This window comes from Peromyscus californicus, unplaced genomic scaffold (genome assembly GCF_007827085.1).
Source record: "Peromyscus californicus insignis strain IS unplaced genomic scaffold, ASM782708v3 Scaffold_9__1_contigs__length_137607984, whole genome shotgun sequence".
NCBI lineage: Eukaryota > Metazoa > Chordata > Mammalia > Rodentia > Cricetidae > Peromyscus > Peromyscus californicus.
In genome coordinates, this window is record NW_026294617.1 from 114378666 (window position 1) to 114396977 (window position 18312).

At 39.0% G+C, this 18312-nt stretch overlaps 1 protein-coding gene and 1 long non-coding RNA gene across 4 annotated transcripts in view; one reads left to right on the forward strand and one right to left on the reverse strand.

The window, feature by feature from the left end:
• Emcn (endomucin) overlaps positions 1 to 16139 on the forward strand; it is a 95936-nt gene extending 79797 nt beyond the window's left edge. The window contains exons 8-12 of the mRNA XM_052731046.1: positions 836 to 931; positions 4058 to 4082; positions 5256 to 5317; positions 10175 to 10248; positions 15618 to 16139. Of these exons, the coding sequence (XP_052587006.1) occupies positions 836 to 931; positions 4058 to 4082; positions 5256 to 5317; positions 10175 to 10209 (218 nt within the window). The 3' untranslated portion in view covers positions 10210 to 10248; positions 15618 to 16139. The remainder of the gene's footprint in view (positions 1 to 835; positions 932 to 4057; positions 4083 to 5255; positions 5318 to 10174; positions 10249 to 15617) is intronic.
• LOC128105745 (uncharacterized) overlaps positions 1 to 18312 on the reverse strand; it is a 187420-nt gene that overhangs the window by 127274 nt on the left and 41834 nt on the right. For 2 of the 3 annotated variants that reach the window (XR_008216478.1, XR_008216477.1), the window contains exons 3-4: positions 7216 to 7299; positions 2271 to 2393 (exon numbers count right to left, since the gene is read on the reverse strand). This is a non-coding gene — a long non-coding RNA (uncharacterized LOC128105745). The remainder of the gene's footprint in view (positions 1 to 2270; positions 2394 to 7215; positions 7300 to 18312) is intronic. The other variant, XR_008216479.1, reaches the window with a different exon arrangement.

Consider the following 18312-nt stretch of genomic DNA (forward strand, 5'->3'; position numbering starts at 1 on the left):
TGGTATTTCCATTTTGAGGAGGAAATAACATCAATTCAAGATCTATTTTAAAGTGTGCTTTAACATTGCCTCCTGATAGTGGAATGTAAGCTACCCTACTGATGAATTAAAATATTATTGCCCCTTGATAAATAGGCAAGAAGCATAGAAGTGAGGAGACAGAATACCTAACTCTGCCTCTCACTGCAAATTTGCTTTAATCACTAAACTTTACCCCTGAAATGACTCACTGAAAACTCAAAAACCCTCTTGTTAACCCAAACAGGGAAGCCTTCCTCTGATTTACAACAGCAACACACCCTTTGAAAACACATGCCCAAGTGTGCATACCTACCTATTGGAGCTATGTTATTAGACGTTCTAAATTGCTATCCAATCAATCTACTTAGGTTCTTCTACATATTTTCTAGTTTTAAGGTAACATGTTGCAAAGATACAAGTTTCAGCCTTAAGTTTAGAACCACTCAAGTCAGCTGCATTTTTAAGTAACTTAATAATAAAATACAAAAACATATAATGATTGAGTGCAGTTTTAACTCTAATCTAGAGAACTGTTGCCTCTAGTCTCTCTCCTTATGCCCCCAGCCTCCAGGAAGATGGGAAGCCATCTCCTTGAGGTTTGGAAGTTTAAGAAAGGCTACAAGAGTGACATCAAGTGGATATGTCAGAAATGACAAGCAGAGCAAATCTGTAAATCAGATTAATTATTGCCTGGAATATAATAGTGTTTTGATAGAATGTTGTTTAAAGAAGGAAGCGTGCATGTTTTGTCCATTGTGGTCTATTTGTATGGAATTAGCATCACTCCAGCTGACAATGTCTCCAATAATTTCAGGTATTATTTTGCCCGTGGTTATTGCGCTGATTGTTATAACACTCTTGGTATTTACTCTGGTGGGTTTATATCGAATGTGCTGGAAGAGAGACCCAGGTAAGTAATGACCTTTTGTTTTGTTTCATATTGTTTTCCCAGAAGTAGAATGGGGGTTCGCTTAGTGCAACCTTGAATTTAAAACTGTCAAAGGGAGAAGAGTTTTGGTGACAATACCATGTCACCCGATCACAAAGAACAGGGGGAAGAGGTGCGGAAATTCTCTGCATGCTATTCAAAGTAAGGAGTGATGATTCAGATCTATTTAGAGTAAATATAGATCATTTCTTGCTAATGAAATAGCCTCAACTGTGAGGACAGTCACAGATGTATGCTCCAAAGACAGTATGCAATAGGATGTGTGGCCTGGGGCAGAGAATAAGCAGAGGAGTGTGGAAATTTACTTCAGAAGTCCATAATCTTAAGAATCACACTCTGGGACCTATGTCCCTTCTTGGAGCCTCAACTTCTTTCCAAAATAGATATCTTCTGAGGTGGTGTTATGCAGTTTATCCTTTCTTTAAATAAACCTATTGTAGAGTAGACTAATATTTTAGAGTAGATGAGTTATAAGGATGATACAGTCCCTCATATTCCTCATCTAGAGTCCACCATTGTCATCCTCAATTCTCTGTCATCATTATCATCTTAGTGTAGAACAGTACAGTTGTCTCAACTAATGAGCTGGTGTTAATGAATTATTCTAAACAAAACCCTCTATGTTATTCATATTCCTTCCTTCTATATTTAGTTGTTCTCCTAGTCCAAGGGTGGTGCTGTCTGTTGAGTTGGTGCTCTGCCTGTACTTCCCTTGGCTCACTTAGCTCAGCTATTCCCTCTACCACATGGACTCCAGTTCATTAGGAGTTCCAGTCCTCTGCCCTGCATGTGCTATGATGTTCAGGTTTTCATACATTTATCCATAATTACCATTTTCCTGGAACATCAAGCCTACCCACCACTTGGCTTCTAGAACACACTTACAACTTACCCTAAAGGATACCACCAACAATAATCTATTCTACCTTTTGGTAACATACCACTTTATTAAGCAGAACAGATTATACCATTAATTTTTGCTCTACAAAACTGGTTAACAGCTTCATGGTATTATAGGTTTTTACTTTTCTCTGTGTCTGCATTGCCTGTGAGCCCAGCTGCAATTGTCCTACCATAAACCGTATACAGCTCACCTTGCATTATGCCTGATATTTGGCAGTAGACTTTCATTCTCTGCTTGTTGAGTTAAAATTTTTAAATGGCCAGTGAAATAGATCTTCCCTTTATTTTCATCTTAACTATTTCACTAACAAAATTCTATCTAAGCCTCTTAAACTATTAAGAAGGTAAAAGGTGCTTATTTTTATATGGCTTATAAACTGCACAGTTACTTTCTTACCCCAGGACACTAATGACGGTGGGTTAGGCCAGCCACTGACTGTGCATCTCACAGACAGTTGGAGCAGATCATGACAGCAAAAGGAGAAGTTAGCAGACCAAAACAGTGGCATTCATTTGAGTTCTGGGTGGAAAAGAAGAAGAAAAAAAAACAAAAGAAAAAGAAAACAATGTGCTTTGCTGTAGGAGTGAGGAAATAAATCTCATAATGTCTGAAAGTTACTTTCTTATCCCATTTCCAAAGAGGAAATAGTACTTGCATAAACCAGACCCTCCCGGCACCCGGTTTTAAGCCACCAATCTTATTTCTATGGGAATATAGCCATTACAGTATCACAGTTGAAGCCTGTGGGTGTTGAGTCTATGAGATGGATAAAAACTAATATGTTAAATCTACTTATAAAAATACTGTGTACTGAAAAAGAATTGTTTAACTGGAAAACTTTGAAAATGCATGAGGTTAAGAGTGACATTTTCTATTAAAGCTGACTTTAAATGAATAAATCCTTACCACTCTGAAGAGTTATTGTGGAGATGCATGGTGCTCTAAAGCCAAGTGTGGAAATTATGTAATCAGCCAGATCTATTTGGTTACTGTTAGCTTTGTTTCCACACAGAGTTTCCAACATTGTTATCTTTAAATTAGCACCATTAAACACCTGCAGTTAATTACTCTTTAAGTACATGGGGGAGACTTCATTACATTCAGAAAATTAATAAGCCCATTCCGCTCTCTGGAAGACAACGTGAATCAGAAGTTGGAAATTAAGCTTACCTGAATAATGTTTGCCATAGATTGAGCTTTTAACATAAGCATGGTACATATGCAGAAAGTTTCTCGGTTGGCATCTATCTGCTAATTAACCCACTGTTACCATAATCTAAGTAAAATGCTAAAACAGGCAATCAAATACCAGCTCACTCTGAAGGGGACTATGAACATCACAGGTAATACTGCATTTGGCACTTATGGTAATAAAAACATACTGCTAGACCCTGCTGATGGGGAAAGACATGGTTAGACATCATTAGTGAGCTACATCGGGGTATGATGAGTTAATCTTAGGTAGTTAGAGTTCTAGTTGGATGTCTTGGGTTGGGCAAAAGAAATAGAAGCAGTTATTCAAGATTTTTATGAAAATAATAACACTCAAAGGCAGAAGAGATATGCTCAAAAGGCCTATCCCAGCGATGAGCTAGGTTAGTATGAAGAGAAACTGCCACAGGAGCCAAGTGGAATGGGATATAATCAGGAGCAAAACAATGGAGTGAAACAGCTTAACATTTGCTTCAGGAAGGCCATGACCCTACAGTAGGAACCATCCTCACAGTGAACCCAAGGGGTTTCTAAACTTGGAAAGCAGCTAGCTGCCTCAGTGGCACTTTGGAGGCCATTCTAGGGAGGCTGGATCAATGGGCTATGATTTGTCTCCCAAAAAAGAGCAATGCATAAAGAAGAGAAAAGTCTGTTCTCTGGTTGAAAAAGGCAACTGATACTTTGTAAAGAAGTTTCTCACAGATATCATATATATGGAAGTTTCTAGTGTCCATGTGATAGACAATCCAAGATGGTACATTCTCAAAGTAATGTGATGCTATATGGTAAAAATCAAACCAGAGCCAAGTTCTTGGTAGTTTATTTAACAAGCATTGCTCCTTGTCAGGGGGAAAGTTAACTGTGCCTGAGGGAATGTCTGTGGGTAGCCAGTAAGATTAAAACTGGTTCTAGAAGGAGTTTTAGCAGAAAGCAGCCCTGATCTCATATTTAATAACTGTCTTCTCTTCTAGGCACTCCAGAAAATGGGAATGATCAGTAAGTTGGGCTGCATTGCTATTTATCTTTTGCCCAGAACTTTCAATCCTGTCATTTAAATAGAGAAAATTTTTGAACTTGTGCTTACACTTTATGTATTGTTTTAGTAGCTACCATACATGGGATTTGGCTATTTGTCAGAGCTATTTAAAGATAACTGAAAGAGAAGGTTGCCGGTAGGTATGGACAAGGTACAAGACAGAAAACAAATCAAAATAAAAAAGATGAGGAAAGGATTCAGTGAAGGGCTGAAGGATGAATATAACAAAGCCAAATATGTAAACCACATCTGGCATTTTAAGATAATGTTCCTGATGAAATGTTCAGCATGTTCACCACAGCTAAGGAAAACAGGGCCTGTTCTTCAAGCTGCCTCTAGGTAGCTTTGCCTGGGTGCAAAGTGGCTCAACTTTGACTGTCAGAGCAAGCAAAACAGCTGATAGCAGCACACACAGCGATTGCAAGCAAGGGGCTGGTGAGCCAGGAGACATTGTGTTTGTTCATGCTGAAAACAAGAAAGCCACTGAATTTTCTGTGTTAACCTGAAGGCATCCCCTTCATTTATAGTAGAGGTGGTGGTTTTTTTTTTTTTTTCAACTAAACTGTAGCTGTTATAGAAATGACTCTTGATTGCCTATCCATCTTACTTACAAATGGAGGCTCTCAGGATATCTAAGGAAAGAAGCTAGGTTTTGGAACTGGAATCTGGAAAACAGTATGGGAAACTCTTGAAAACAGTTGATTCATACACTACAATCTTGAGATCTAATAAAATGAGTGTCCCTGGACCTCACTTTTTGATCAGAAAGTTCACAAATGTTTCTGTGTCTTCTACCTCATAACTCACAACTGGAGATACAGGCAATTTAGACCTGGTGACATTTATCTCCCTGATCCAGGTGATGTTTAACTAAACAGATGATCACCACTGTGACAGTGATGGGACCTGCCATCTTTCTTCAAAAACTACTGGAAAAGGCTACACAGCATATCTGTGCTTGTAGTGAAGGAACATAGAGTTTGCCATATAATCTTACAAAAAAACAAAAACAAAAACAAACAAAAAAATAACTTTGCCTGTGCCTTTTCTTCACTCTGGGCCAGATCTGTTTCCTTGTGAAGACACACTGTCCATGACTGCGGTGCTAACTTAAGTGTTTCTGTGTCAAACAGGCCTCAGTCCGACAAAGAGAGTGTGAAGCTGCTCACCGTGAAAACAATCTCTCACGAGTCTGGTAAGTTCCCATTTGGTTAGAAGACATGTGACTAGATGGCAATCCTGCAACAACACAGGCTTTTAGTCACGTGAAATACAAGCTGAAGCAGAACTTCTTGAGAAAGAGTTCAGCTGTCGCTCTTAATAAAGGCAAAGTCCTGCTATGAAGAGGAGATGATCCTTACATTTTCATAAACTAGAATTTAGGGTCTTGCATTATTGGGGCTGCTTTTGGTAGATGTACAGATGTGTTCTAATGAATGAGTGGGGACTAGACACTTTTACTGTTCTGCAGAAATAGTCAAAAGGCCAGAAAGTTTAACAGGGTTTCAAAAGTTCTGTTTCATTTTGGGTAAGGGGTGTGTGTGTGTGTGTGTGTGTGTGTGTGTGTGTGTGTGTGTGTGTGTGTTTGTGTGTGTTTGTCTGTGTAGTCACTTGGAGTCATGATTTGTCAATTAAAATGTAAATAATGGACTACATTATTTCACACAATCTCAACTAACCTTCCCAAGAAACATCACATAAATTTTCCTATCAATATAATCTACCCTTGTGTTTTTGATTACCTATCCATATTTTATTCAATTTGAAATGTAAAATTCTTGCAAAATGCAGATGTGATTTGTCTTAGATGTGTTTGTGTCAAGATCAATAACAAATAAGATGTAGGCTTGTTTTGAAAAATTAATGGTTATTTTCCCTTGGTTCAAATAGACGGTTATCTAAAGCACTGATGTCACCAAACAGAAATTAAAAACAACTTTTAATTTTCACAAAGTAATCCATATAGTTCTAATTTAAATATCAAGTCACGTGGTTCCAGGGTGCATGTATAAAGAGCTATGTGATAAACACTTTTAGTAGTTACAAACAATTTTGTAAAACAACTTAAGTATTGTTCCAAACCAAAAGCAAGATATCAAAACTTTAATGTTTCAGTGCCAGGCAGGGTATTCCAAGAAGAGTAAAGTATCATAGAAAAAGCACTGGACTGGAAGAGCCAGGGCCTCCAACAGAGCACAGACATGCCTTCATCCTCTCTCTTCTCTTCCTCTGCCTTTCCCTCCTTACTGGAGATGGAACCCAGAGCCATGCTAAGCGATTGCTCTCCCTTTGATAATAGTCTCAGTCCACCATTTTTCTTTTAAGAGAAATCTGGTTTTTATTCTTGCTTCTTTAATATTGTTTGGTGCATATGTTACTTCTATGTCCACTCTTTTCTCTCGAGAGAGTAACCCCATCTAATGGGGCAAAAGAACACAGACCATCCATAGAGCCATGTGAATCCATGCCTAGGATTTTCCTGGCTACTCACCAGCAATGACTATGTAGCCAAGCTTGTTTTACTGGATTAAAGAAAGGAGTGGGAAATTGAGTAAGCAACCTAAATATGCGTTAGTTAGCACGTGAGAAAGCCTGAGCATGATAACAGTGCTAATCATGAGAAGTTCTCAAGAGTCTGCCTGTGTCTGGCCAAGAAACATCACAATGATTCTATGTGTTGTCCTGCCCTTTCTTAGGAGTTTAAACAAGTGCACTACAGTCTCCTTGGCTCTGGAGCTGTGCGATGAGGTATTGTGCAGGAACTCTAAGGGACACCTACAAGGATCTGACTATAATAAAGATCTCTACCACCCACTTCTAGGAAAATGATACCTCACACTAGGATCATAGGTTTCTCAAGAGATCTCCCCATCCCCCAAAAACTGAAACCTTCTTAAGTTCTGTTTTGCAAACTGAACCTCACATTTGGCTCTCTTGGGGTGGTGCTTGCAACAATAAGTGAAACTGACTCATATGGATAGATGATCTTCAACCTTACATGTTTCCTTTTCCTTCCTACAGGAGTTATTAGGACCCAGGTTTGAAGCAGAAATATTATCTTGGGAATATTAAGAAGTAGTTTCTGGTACTTACATTCCTTCCCAGTGAGATTTGAGAACCACACTGCTTTCAAAATTACCCCAAAGGCCAATCCAGCATATTACCATTGGAAAATGCCTGAATGAGATAGAAATTGATGATTTAGAATTGATTTTAATAGCCTAGAATTAAGAAGCTTAGTATAATGATCTTCAAATGGTCCTTATACTACAGAATTTTTGATTAAAGTCTATTGTTAACGGAACTTGGTGGCTTCAATGTTCCAATCAAATGTCTTCTCATTGCCCTTCAAACTTATTCAAATATATCTTCTTTAGAAAATCTTTCTCATCACATTGGTAAGAAGTTTAATTTTTAAAATTATTTTACATTTGTCTCAGGACCAATGCTAAAATCTTTCCTAAAATATAACTAGAATAGAGCCTGAAATGATAGAGTTTAATATAATTTCACAAGTTTAGCTCAGTTTTTCTACCATCACCCATATAATCATCTCAAAATACTTAAATGAAAAAATCATCTGATAAAGGAGACATCAGGACACTCACAGACTATAATTGAAGACTGCTATAACTTACATTATTTATCTCAAGGTCTAAGTCATACAGTGTTAATTAATATCATAGTGGGAGTATAATGAAATTGGGGTTTCAACAGCCATATGTGGTTTGGGGTATAGTCATTGCCTCACTATAGAATCTCAGGACCTCTATCTCAAAATGAATGATGTCATGATAGAAAACAATAAACAAATGTTTCCAAGAAAGGAAAAGAAAAGAAAAAAAAAAAAAACCTTTAAAGCCTCATACTTTCAGGGAAAATTCCAGTGCATTCTAAATTATTTTTTGTTGTTTTGCTTTTTGGTATTTTTGTTATTGTGTTGTTTACAGATGCTTCAGGGGTTCTTATTAAATTTCTTATGATTTTCCCAGTGTTAACAGTTTCTTATCCCCAAGTCCTCTTCCTCTGGTTGGGTCACCATGCTCATCTACCGCACTCGCTGGTTCCTTTACATATGTTCTTTCTCAAGCAGTCTGCTACTGAAAGCATAGTTCATATATGTTTAAAGGTGGAGTTCATCTTCATATAAAAGAAAAAGTGTGCTATGACTGTGTAAGAAACTTGTGCTTTCAGAAGAATGACATTTTTGTAGGAAGTGTAGCCAAATTAAACACCCCTGTGTCTAAGTGCAGACTATATGGCCAACATGATAGGTTAAGTGGGGTTCTCAGACTACAACTCAGAGATTATACATTTCACCTCACTTTTAGCATACAAAGCTAGAAGAAATTTGAAGAAAGTATTTGACCACATATATATAATATAAAATAGAAAAAAACCAAAATAAATTTAAAATCACATATTAAGTACAAACTTGACCCAACCACTATTGGCATTTGGCATCTTCTTGTCTTCCAAGTGCTCCTTATCCCTATATATGTGGATGTGTTCTTTGTTTTTGTCACAGTGTGTTAGTTGTTTTCTGTTCCTGTGATAAAATATCATGACCAAAAACAATTTAAAGAAGAAGGGGTTTATCTTATGGTTCCAGCGAGAGAGAGAGAGAGAGGGAGAGTGCATGCGAGTCAGCCCTGTGGTGGGAAAGGCGGCAGGAGCAGGGGCTAGAAGCTGACCATGTTTTCATGCACAGATAGAAAACAAAGACAGAGAACAGGAAGTATAGCAAGGCTATACCCTCGAAGCCCACCCCAAGGGCCATACTCCCCCAGCAAGGTTCCTACCTCGACCTCCCTAAACTCCTGAAGCAGTGCCATCAAGTGGAGACTAAGTTTTCAAATGCATGAGCCTGTGGGGGACATTTCTCAATTCAAATCATTACACACAGGTATCATTATTATAACTGTTACCCAAATCATGACATTGCTGAGTTTTTCTCACATTGTCTATTTCTGACTGGACAGAACTTAAGGTCAAAATATTAAGATTGTAATGAATTCTCATACAATGTCCTTTATGTGATTTCTGCATTTTGTTTATTTCTTATTCTTCTACTTCAAAGTCAGGGGCTCCAGGTAAGTGACGTGCCTTTGGCAAACTAGGCAGGTGCAAGCAGAAGGTAGGTCATAGCGTGGTTGGGGTTGCAAGGGATGTCACACTGTGCTCAGTGACTCCTCCAGCACAGACCTAAGAATCACAATTAAAAAGCGTTCTGAGTCTGTCAGCTCTCTGATACTATTTATTACCACCACACCTGTGAAAGTGACTGGTGACATACACATTGTCACCAGAAGACAGATGTGTTAACCACTGGCAGACAAAAGCTGGATAAAATGAGGACATGTATCCGAACAGATGGAGAATCTTATCCATATTGCTGATAAAGATAGTGATAGGTGCTGATACTTGATACTCCCTGAAAGATGCTGGTGCTATGAAACATGCTAGTCACGGATTCAGTACCATGGAAAAACTGCTTGGGGACTCTCCTCTTCCCATCATCCAGGTTCATCCTTTTACCTTTAAACTCAATAGCAGAATATGACTGAAATTTTGAGCGATGTTGCCTATATGCTTCCCTGAATGTCACTAAAGCATTCCCGTGGGCTTATAAATTATTTCCCCAAAGTTCCCACTGAATTATTTAAACAGAAGAACCCCAGAATACCTTCTTGATAAAATGTCACTTTAAATATATAGTGTGGGTTTGCCTAGGAAAAGCCACCTCACATAACAGGAGCGTCTATAATGAACCACCTGGCATCTCCCCTGTGATGTCTCCTAACCCACACTCTCACCTCCAGGGAGTTAGTGAGCAAGGATCCTTTAGGGTGAAAATACATGATGGCCAAAGAAAGCTCATAAATCTCAGTAAATAATTTCCAGGCAATACCAAGAGGCGAACTGTGGCTTTAATGGCAATCTTGCAGAAAAATTGAACTTTTCTTGAAAAAAAAAATGAAAAACCAGGAAACTTTATTTTCATCTTTCATCCTCTCTGAGCACATAGATCAAACCTACCCTCTGTTCTCAGGCGAGCACTCTGCACAGGGGAAAACCAAGAACTGACAGCATGATGGATCCTCCCTACACCTGGGCAATAAATATGTAAGTTTCCTAATTCCATTCACAGATATACTCATTAATATCTGCTTCCTTAGCCTGCTATCCCTCAAATTATTTTATAGACTTTTAAATCCTGAACATTTAATGGTTGGTGTCAATGAAAACATCATTGGCTATTTGTCTAAAAGCAAACTATAAGAAAAGGGACCAGAAAAATGACTGCTGTCTTGATTATTATAGAACATTCTTCCAGTGGCCCTCCCCACCTGCCCAAGGAATGACACCATTCACTCTTCCTGCCTACGGGTGATGCTTCCTTGTGAGTACAGCCCTCCTGCACCCGGGTTAGGCAAGGTTCCATAGTGTAACGACAACCCTAAGGGCACAGGGACGATGCTGACAGACCTGTAGCTTATTGCAGGGAGGGATACCACACAGAAGCTGCGCAGGGCTAAAGATGTGGCTTTATAGGCTGGCTCAGAACTGGTGGTCCAGCTCCATAGAAGACACAATTATCTTTCTACCATAGGGACCACATCCCGAGGCACTTTCTCTCTAGATCTAGGAACCACAGATACGTGCACAAAACTGTTCAAGCAGAGTGACCAAAAATGCAGTCTCAGTTAAGGTTTCTTAATTCCCTACTAAATATGATGACTTGATTTTGCTATATGACCAGCTGAGGAACACAGCTTTTATGTGATCAAGGAGACCAGACAGAAGTGATAAATCTCACACGGCAATAATTGTTAATCCAAAAACAATAGAGGTTCTCAAAAGCATGAACTACATTTTGATCAGCATGTTCCTGGTCTGGACCAGAAGCCAGTATAATGCAGGGACCTTTCTTATTTTCTGTCAAGGCTGCTTTGGAATTACTCCACATGAGGTTGCCTTTGGTTTTCCTAGAAGCAGGTTAGGAGACTTTCTGGTGTTGATTTGGTTCTTATAAGAATCATCAATTAAATGCTGTTGTAATTAATGTTTGGTATTTTATAGAATATATAGAAAATTTATCCTTCAGAATAAACACTAAAAAGCAAATGAACCAATAAACACTTACATGTTTGATACTGGCCTGGCCAAGCTGGTCATCACTCTGAGTAATGTGTCTGAGGTGAGTAGTATCACTGTTCAGTGCACACCTTGTGTCTACTGTCCAGCTATTAATATGTCAGTCTAACAGACACTCACTTGTTTGGTGAGTACATGGTGATGTCCAAGCTTTCTTCACCAGGAACAGAGGATAGCAGCAGAGATGCCCATCCAGATGCAGACACCAGCATTACAAACTCATCTGCCGCTAACCTGCTGTTAGGAGTGTGCTGCCGTAACAGGAAGCTAGGGCTTTATCCTTCTTTTTGGAATGGTCACTTCCAGAGCCCAGTTGGAGAAGCTGAGCGTGGTGACATGTGAATTAGCCTTAATTAATATAAAGGAAGTTTCCTTGTGAGACAGCTGTATTTCCTCTCAACTCAGTACTTAGTAAAGGGATGTTTTCATATTTACAAAGGACTCAAAATGCAGAAGCCAATTTTCCAACTTGGATGAAGACAAGAAAGAGAAGAATAAATTGTCTGGTCCAAGTAAGTTTAATAAAAGAAAGTATTGTCTACAGTGGGGCTGCATTGCACTCAGTAAAGTGCTTGCTCACTAGGCACAAGGTCCCAGGCCCCATCTCCATCACCATAGAAACCGAGACAGGGTATCACAGCCCTGGGGAGTTCAGACAGGGAGATCTGAAGTTCAAAGTCATGCTCAGACACATAACACACAGGAAGTTTGAGGCCAGACTGTTCTGCATTAGGCACTGCCTCAAATCCAGAGAGAGAGAGAAGTTAGATGGTAGAAAGGTGGATGGATGGATGGATGGATGGATGAATGGATGGATGGATAGATGGATGGATGGATGAATGGATGGACAGACATACAGAAGGACGGACGGACAGGCAGGCAGGCATGTTGACAGACAGGGAGATAGACAGACAGATAGAGGTCTGTCAGCATTGTCTCTGTGTCCTTAGGGTTATCGTTACACTATGGAACCTTGCCTAACCCGGGTGCAGGAGGACTGTACTCACAAGGAAGTATCACCCATAGGCAGGAAGAGTGAATGGTGTCATTCCTTAGGCAGGTGGGGAGGGCAGGGAGAGACATGGGGGCGGGGCGTTATCCAACTCCCATTTAGCAGTAGGCCTCAATCCTACACAATGAGCTATAGGCAACTAAGGAATGCTGAGAGCCAGAGAAAGTCTTCTCCAGGGAAGAGCACATCAATTGGTTATCCAATACCAAACAGTCAGCCCTGAGGGCATGCATATAAGTAACATTATATAGACTGAGTATTGGTATTCAGTGATACATATATATGCATATGCATATATGCATTTAACAACAATTAATGAAAAAAGAAGCCATGGATTTGAAATAGAGAAAGGAGGGGTGTATATGGAAGGTTTGGGGGGGAAGGAAAGGAAGGGGGCAGTGATATAATTATATGATAATATTAAGAAATGAAAGAAACGTTTTAAAAGTCTAGTCTATGGAGATGACTCCATATGGAAAGTGCTTCCTGCCCGTGTGTTCAGGCTTCACTGTGGATTCCCAGAACCCACGGAAATGTGTGATGAGTGTGGCAACCCCCTTGTAATCTTAGTGCTCAGAAGTGGAAATGGGCTGCCCCAGAAGCAAGCAAGCTAACTAGTCCAGTAGCCAAATGAGTAAGTTGAGTTCAAAGTGAGAAACCCTCCCTCAATACACTAGGGTGATCAAAGCAGACACCATCAACACACATACCTGTGTACACGTGTGCCAACATGCTGAAACAGATACAGTCACATTACACATAACATGTACCTATCATGCACTGGGCTATGATTTCTTGTTCTTTGATTTGCAAAGCTACACAACTCTTGTTGCTCTTCTGAATAATTTGAGGATTGCATAACCGTATTCTGAAGAATAAAGATCAGAAAGGCGTAGGAAGAAATAAGTTTGACATCTGTCAATTGTACCATCTATTTGTGTTACTTTTTCTTCAACATACATATTTCTGTCACTGTACTAAGAACTTAATAACCAGTGAGTAATTTCTAGGCTGTCAACTGAAAATCAGATATCAATGCAGAGATTCAGAATGAATTGGAGTGAGTTCATCGGAATTGGGGAAGGAAAGGAAGCTTCTGAATCTGTATGCAACAACAAACAATGTGCAAACAATCACTTACAATCAAATTTTTCACCTCAAATGAACATTCTAGATGTATTTAATGCTTTCTGTTTCATCTATTGATCATCCCTTGTTTTGCAGGTAATTATATTTAATGTGAATTAGCAGGGCAGACAGGAATTCCAAAAGACTTTTGAGCTGCAATCTTTGTCTTCTGCAAAACATTATCTACTGGGAGAATAAAATCTTATATAAGAAATTAAAAAAAAAAAACAATTACAGGAAGTTGCTGGCTCGTGCATTCAAATCTGTCCTAACACCTGCTATGTTTATAATAATAGGAAGGTTGATAGGGCTCCAGATAATAGTACTCTCACACTGCAGAGTTGGTGTCATATTAGAAGATGGACTAGTTAGGGTGCTCTAGAGACACAGCATCTATAAAACAAATATATACTAAAAGGGAATTTGTTCAATTAGCACACACAGTGTGGGCTGGCTAGTTCAACAATGGCTGCCTTCATATTGGAGAGACTGAGAACCCAGTAGGGGCTCAGTCCATGATGATGAAGGCGTCTGCAGTCCTGCTCTGGCACCAAAGACCTGGAGGGTTCCTGGGGAGCTACTGATCTTCAGTCCACATTTGATACCTAAAGAAGCAGGGTTCTGATATCAATGAAGGGATGCATCAGGGGCAGTGGCGGTATGAGTCTGGCAAGCAGGCAAAAAGCATGTCTGTCTTTCTTAGCCTTCCTTTCATTTGTACTGTCACCAGAAGGTGGGACCCTGATTTGGAGTGACTCTTTCCATTTCAAATAAGAGAAAATCCTCACGGGTATCCCTACTGGTTTATCTCTTAGTTACTTGATTCCAGTTGAACCAGGACAACCACTATAGGGGCCTTAATACTTTATCTTCACCTTTTCCTCTATAGTTCACTGTGATACGGCTGTGAGAACAAAGATGGTTTTATCCTCAAAATAGTTGGCCCCATACTAAAAATAGCTATTTGATTTTTTGTAATCCATTTAAAATTCTTGTGCTTAGCTAGGTGGTGGTGCCACACACCTTTAATCCCAGCACTCAGGAGGCAGTCAGGTGGATCTGTGTAAGTTCAAGGTCAACCTGGTCTACAGAGTGAGTTCCAGGAAAGCTAAGGCTATGGAGAAAGACCCTGTCTTGAAAAACCGAAAACAAAACAAAACTGGTGTTTACTTTTGAATGCCACTATAATCAAAGAACCGGAGCTGTGTGATGTGCCACCAGACGCATTTTTCCTTACAGTTTAGTACTCCTTGGCAGGTATAAATGTATTCTGTTATTGTTCATTGAGATTATTCTCATATAAAGAGTAGCAAAGGTGGCATGACTACAGGATATAATTTGTTGTCACACAGAACTACTAAGGCCAGAGTCTTTATTGTTATATGAATTTCATAGAAATTTTTATTCAAGTAGGTCCTGTACTTTGAACTTACACATCACCTATATCCATCCCTTTCTCCTCTTTCTTCTCTCTTCCTTCCTTCTCCAAGACAGCCTCATTTTTGCTTTTCATATTATCTATATAAAATCTAAGATACACACACACAAAAAAATAATAACAGGTGCACATTTTGTCTTTCTGATTCTGGCTTATTTCACTTAATATGTTGATTCTCCATTTGCATTCACTTTCTTGTTCCCTCACCAGTAGATCTCATCTCCCTTCTGCTCTCACATGTGCTCAACCATCTGGGATGCTCCTGGAGAGACATCAAGGATGTCCCCACCTACAGTTCCTTCTACATCTTAAGGCTTAACATGGACTCTGAATACCACTCCCAGGACACAGTAGCCATGGGCCTGGGGATTTTGCTGTGGAGTACTTGTCTAGCTTGTGCAAGACTCAGGGTTCAGTACCTCACAGTGTTTAAAAGAAATTCAAGATGTGCCAATTGATTGGATGTGGGCAGGGAAAAAGTAGAAACAGTACTGTTGATACCACCTACACTTCCAGCCTGTGTGCTTGCATGAATCAGGGAAAAAACAGCAATGATGGGGATTATGGAATGAGGGCCAGTTTGGGGAAGGTAATCATTGTCTACACAGAATGTTCATATTGAAGTGTGTGTGACATTCGTGTGACCACTGTGTCCGACAATTTAAGGAAGTCACTAATACTTCTTACCAAGTCTTCCTCACTACCTCTGAGTTCTTCACTTACTTCAAGCTGAGTTTTTGTTGTTTTTGTTGTTCACAGGTTTAATCTTCAGCTTCTAACATCCAAGGATGGAAAGGAGACAGTCCCGAAGAACCAATCCCATCTCACAGTCTCCTCACTAATCTACATCAGTTGCCTGTCCCTGCAAAGGATTGACATACCATAACCTGATAGAAACATAAAGAGTTCTAGATATCTCCTATCTGATGTAGAAAATCAAATGACTCTAGTTTTCAGGGACATTTCTAGGAGGAACTTTTGTGAGCAGTGCCCCCTTAGCCTAGGCAGGTGGGCTCCCGGGAGACAAGCCATAGCTGAGTTTAGAGTTTCCAGGGCTTACAGTCTTGATCCATGGAGACCTGCCTATCTTCTTTGTGTTCATATATTAACTAGTGTTAGTATTTATTGTTTCCCACTATGTTAATGCAGGGAGATTTTGCAAGTGTGTTATTATGTTAAGTTGAAATCATACCATGTTCCTCTGTACAGACAGGTATGTTATTCATGTTTTCCTGTGTTACTTTTAATAAATAATGGCTGTACTCAGCACACTAAACATTACATCATGACTGTGGTGTGGCACTGGCATTGTATTATAATTTTGACTAGTTGGATTGATTTTTAGAATATGAATTATAATTAGACTATGAGAAAAACAGCTATAAAAAGCACAAAAGGACCAGAGGACTGAAGTATCAGCCAGTAGTAGAGGGAAAGAAATTGCCATTTCTTTGGTTTTTCTCATTTGTAATTCACACCATGTGACAAGAATGCCTGGTATCTTTGTGATACTAAGAAGGTAGCAGGGTTAGGTTTCTTTGATTGATCCATTTGGCTGATACTATCTCTGTGGTATTTTTATTTATTTATTTTTAGAAATATCACACATGGGCTAAGCAATCATTACTAAAACTCCAATGTCTAGAAAATCAACATCCCATCAATATTAAATTGGAATGTTATTTTTCAATGTGTCACCTTCCTAAAAATTCAGTAGGAATGGAGTACCACTCCCATCAAGAGCCAATTCTGTTGTTGAAACCTAATCGATCAACCTTGACTACTTCTTGACACGAGAGATCCAAATATCAAGTTAGCTGAAGTTCCGAGAAAAGTTCCAGAATTAACAAGCTGCAACTGGTAGCTCTTTTTAACATCTATGATTTCTTTAGCGGAACTCAATGAAAATTTGTCTTACTGGTCTGAGGGAGGGTTTGATGAAGATGGGAAGACATACTTTATAGCACCACAATGATTTTCTCTCACTGAAAAGTATATGAAACCTTTCAGCTTTAGGGTCATAGACTCATTTTGATTCTTACCTTCCTGATATTTGGGCTGTATCTAATGAAAGATCTCAAGCAAGCATATATACAGTTCTGATGGGTATCTCTTTATTTTTCTGTGAGAAGGATAGAGAAATAGTGGCCAGGAAAGAAAAGCTAGCGGGAGAGTTTAAGTATCTGTGCTACATATGCTTTCACCTTGGGACTGCTTTTTAGGTTAAAAGATTCTAAAGATGTGAGACCGTGGTTGCAGCCCACCCAGCAGGGGGCATTTGTCTTTGTTCCAGATTGTTCCAGTGAGCTCCTCAGTCATTGTTAAACAGATGCATTGTGAAGAAAAAAAAAAAAACTCTTTTAATTTGGCTTTAATGCCTTTTCTCTAACTTTCAAAAACATTGTTAGTACTAACCTGATCATTCTAGATTAAGAACTGATCATAAGGGAATTGCTCTAAACTAATAACCAAAGTGTCAAATCTTTATTAAAGATCAAATTGATAACAGAGAAATTCTGGATATACTCAGGCAATTCTGTAGCAACAGTCTCTAAAGCAAACTCAACTCTGTATTTTTATAAACCAACCTCAAATGTTGGAAAGGATGAAGTATTTGTTTTCAAATCAATAATATCATCGTTGAAAGGTTTTTTTTTAAGAAATAGATGATATATTGATTTATTTTAATGCCTGACATCATTATGAGGTTTTAATAATGACATACAGTTCAGATGTCATTTAGATCAAAAGCAAAGCCTTCCATGTATTTGTGCTACATGATAATATGATTAAAAGTCTATCAACAATCCAAACATCAACAAGAGTTCAATAACTGGTGTTGTCCCTGAGAACACGTAGGTGCTACTGGCTGACACACTAGCTGCTATTGCTGACAAGGCGAGACTTCTAGATCCTTCCTGTGGAGCTAAAACATCACACTATATATGTGACACAGCTCTTACCCTTCTATCATCTACACTTAAGTCTGTGAGAATCAGCTATGACATCATCTAACCTTCAGTGATGGATGTGTTAATTTTTTCTGACTTTCCTCTCATAAGCTCTACTTGTCACAAGCTTTTATAGGTGATGAGCACTGAGTACAGCTCAATGGTAGGGCACTTGCCTGGCATGCATGAAGCCCTGAGCTTGCTGCCCAGAATTAATAAATACAGACAGATGAAAAGATAGAAGATAGATAGATAGATAGATAGATAGATAGATAGATAGATAGATAGATATAGAGAGATAGATAGATAGATAGATAGATATTATGATACTATAAAATGAAAACAAAGTATGTTTTAAAAGTTGTAGTTTGAATGCAAAGCATGATTGTCTATGTCCCAGGCTCTGACAAAATGCTGAAGGCATATATACACATATACACATACAAAGTTGTATTTTGAGTGGTCATGCAGTTTTCTGTATTGCCAATTCCCATTCTCTACCA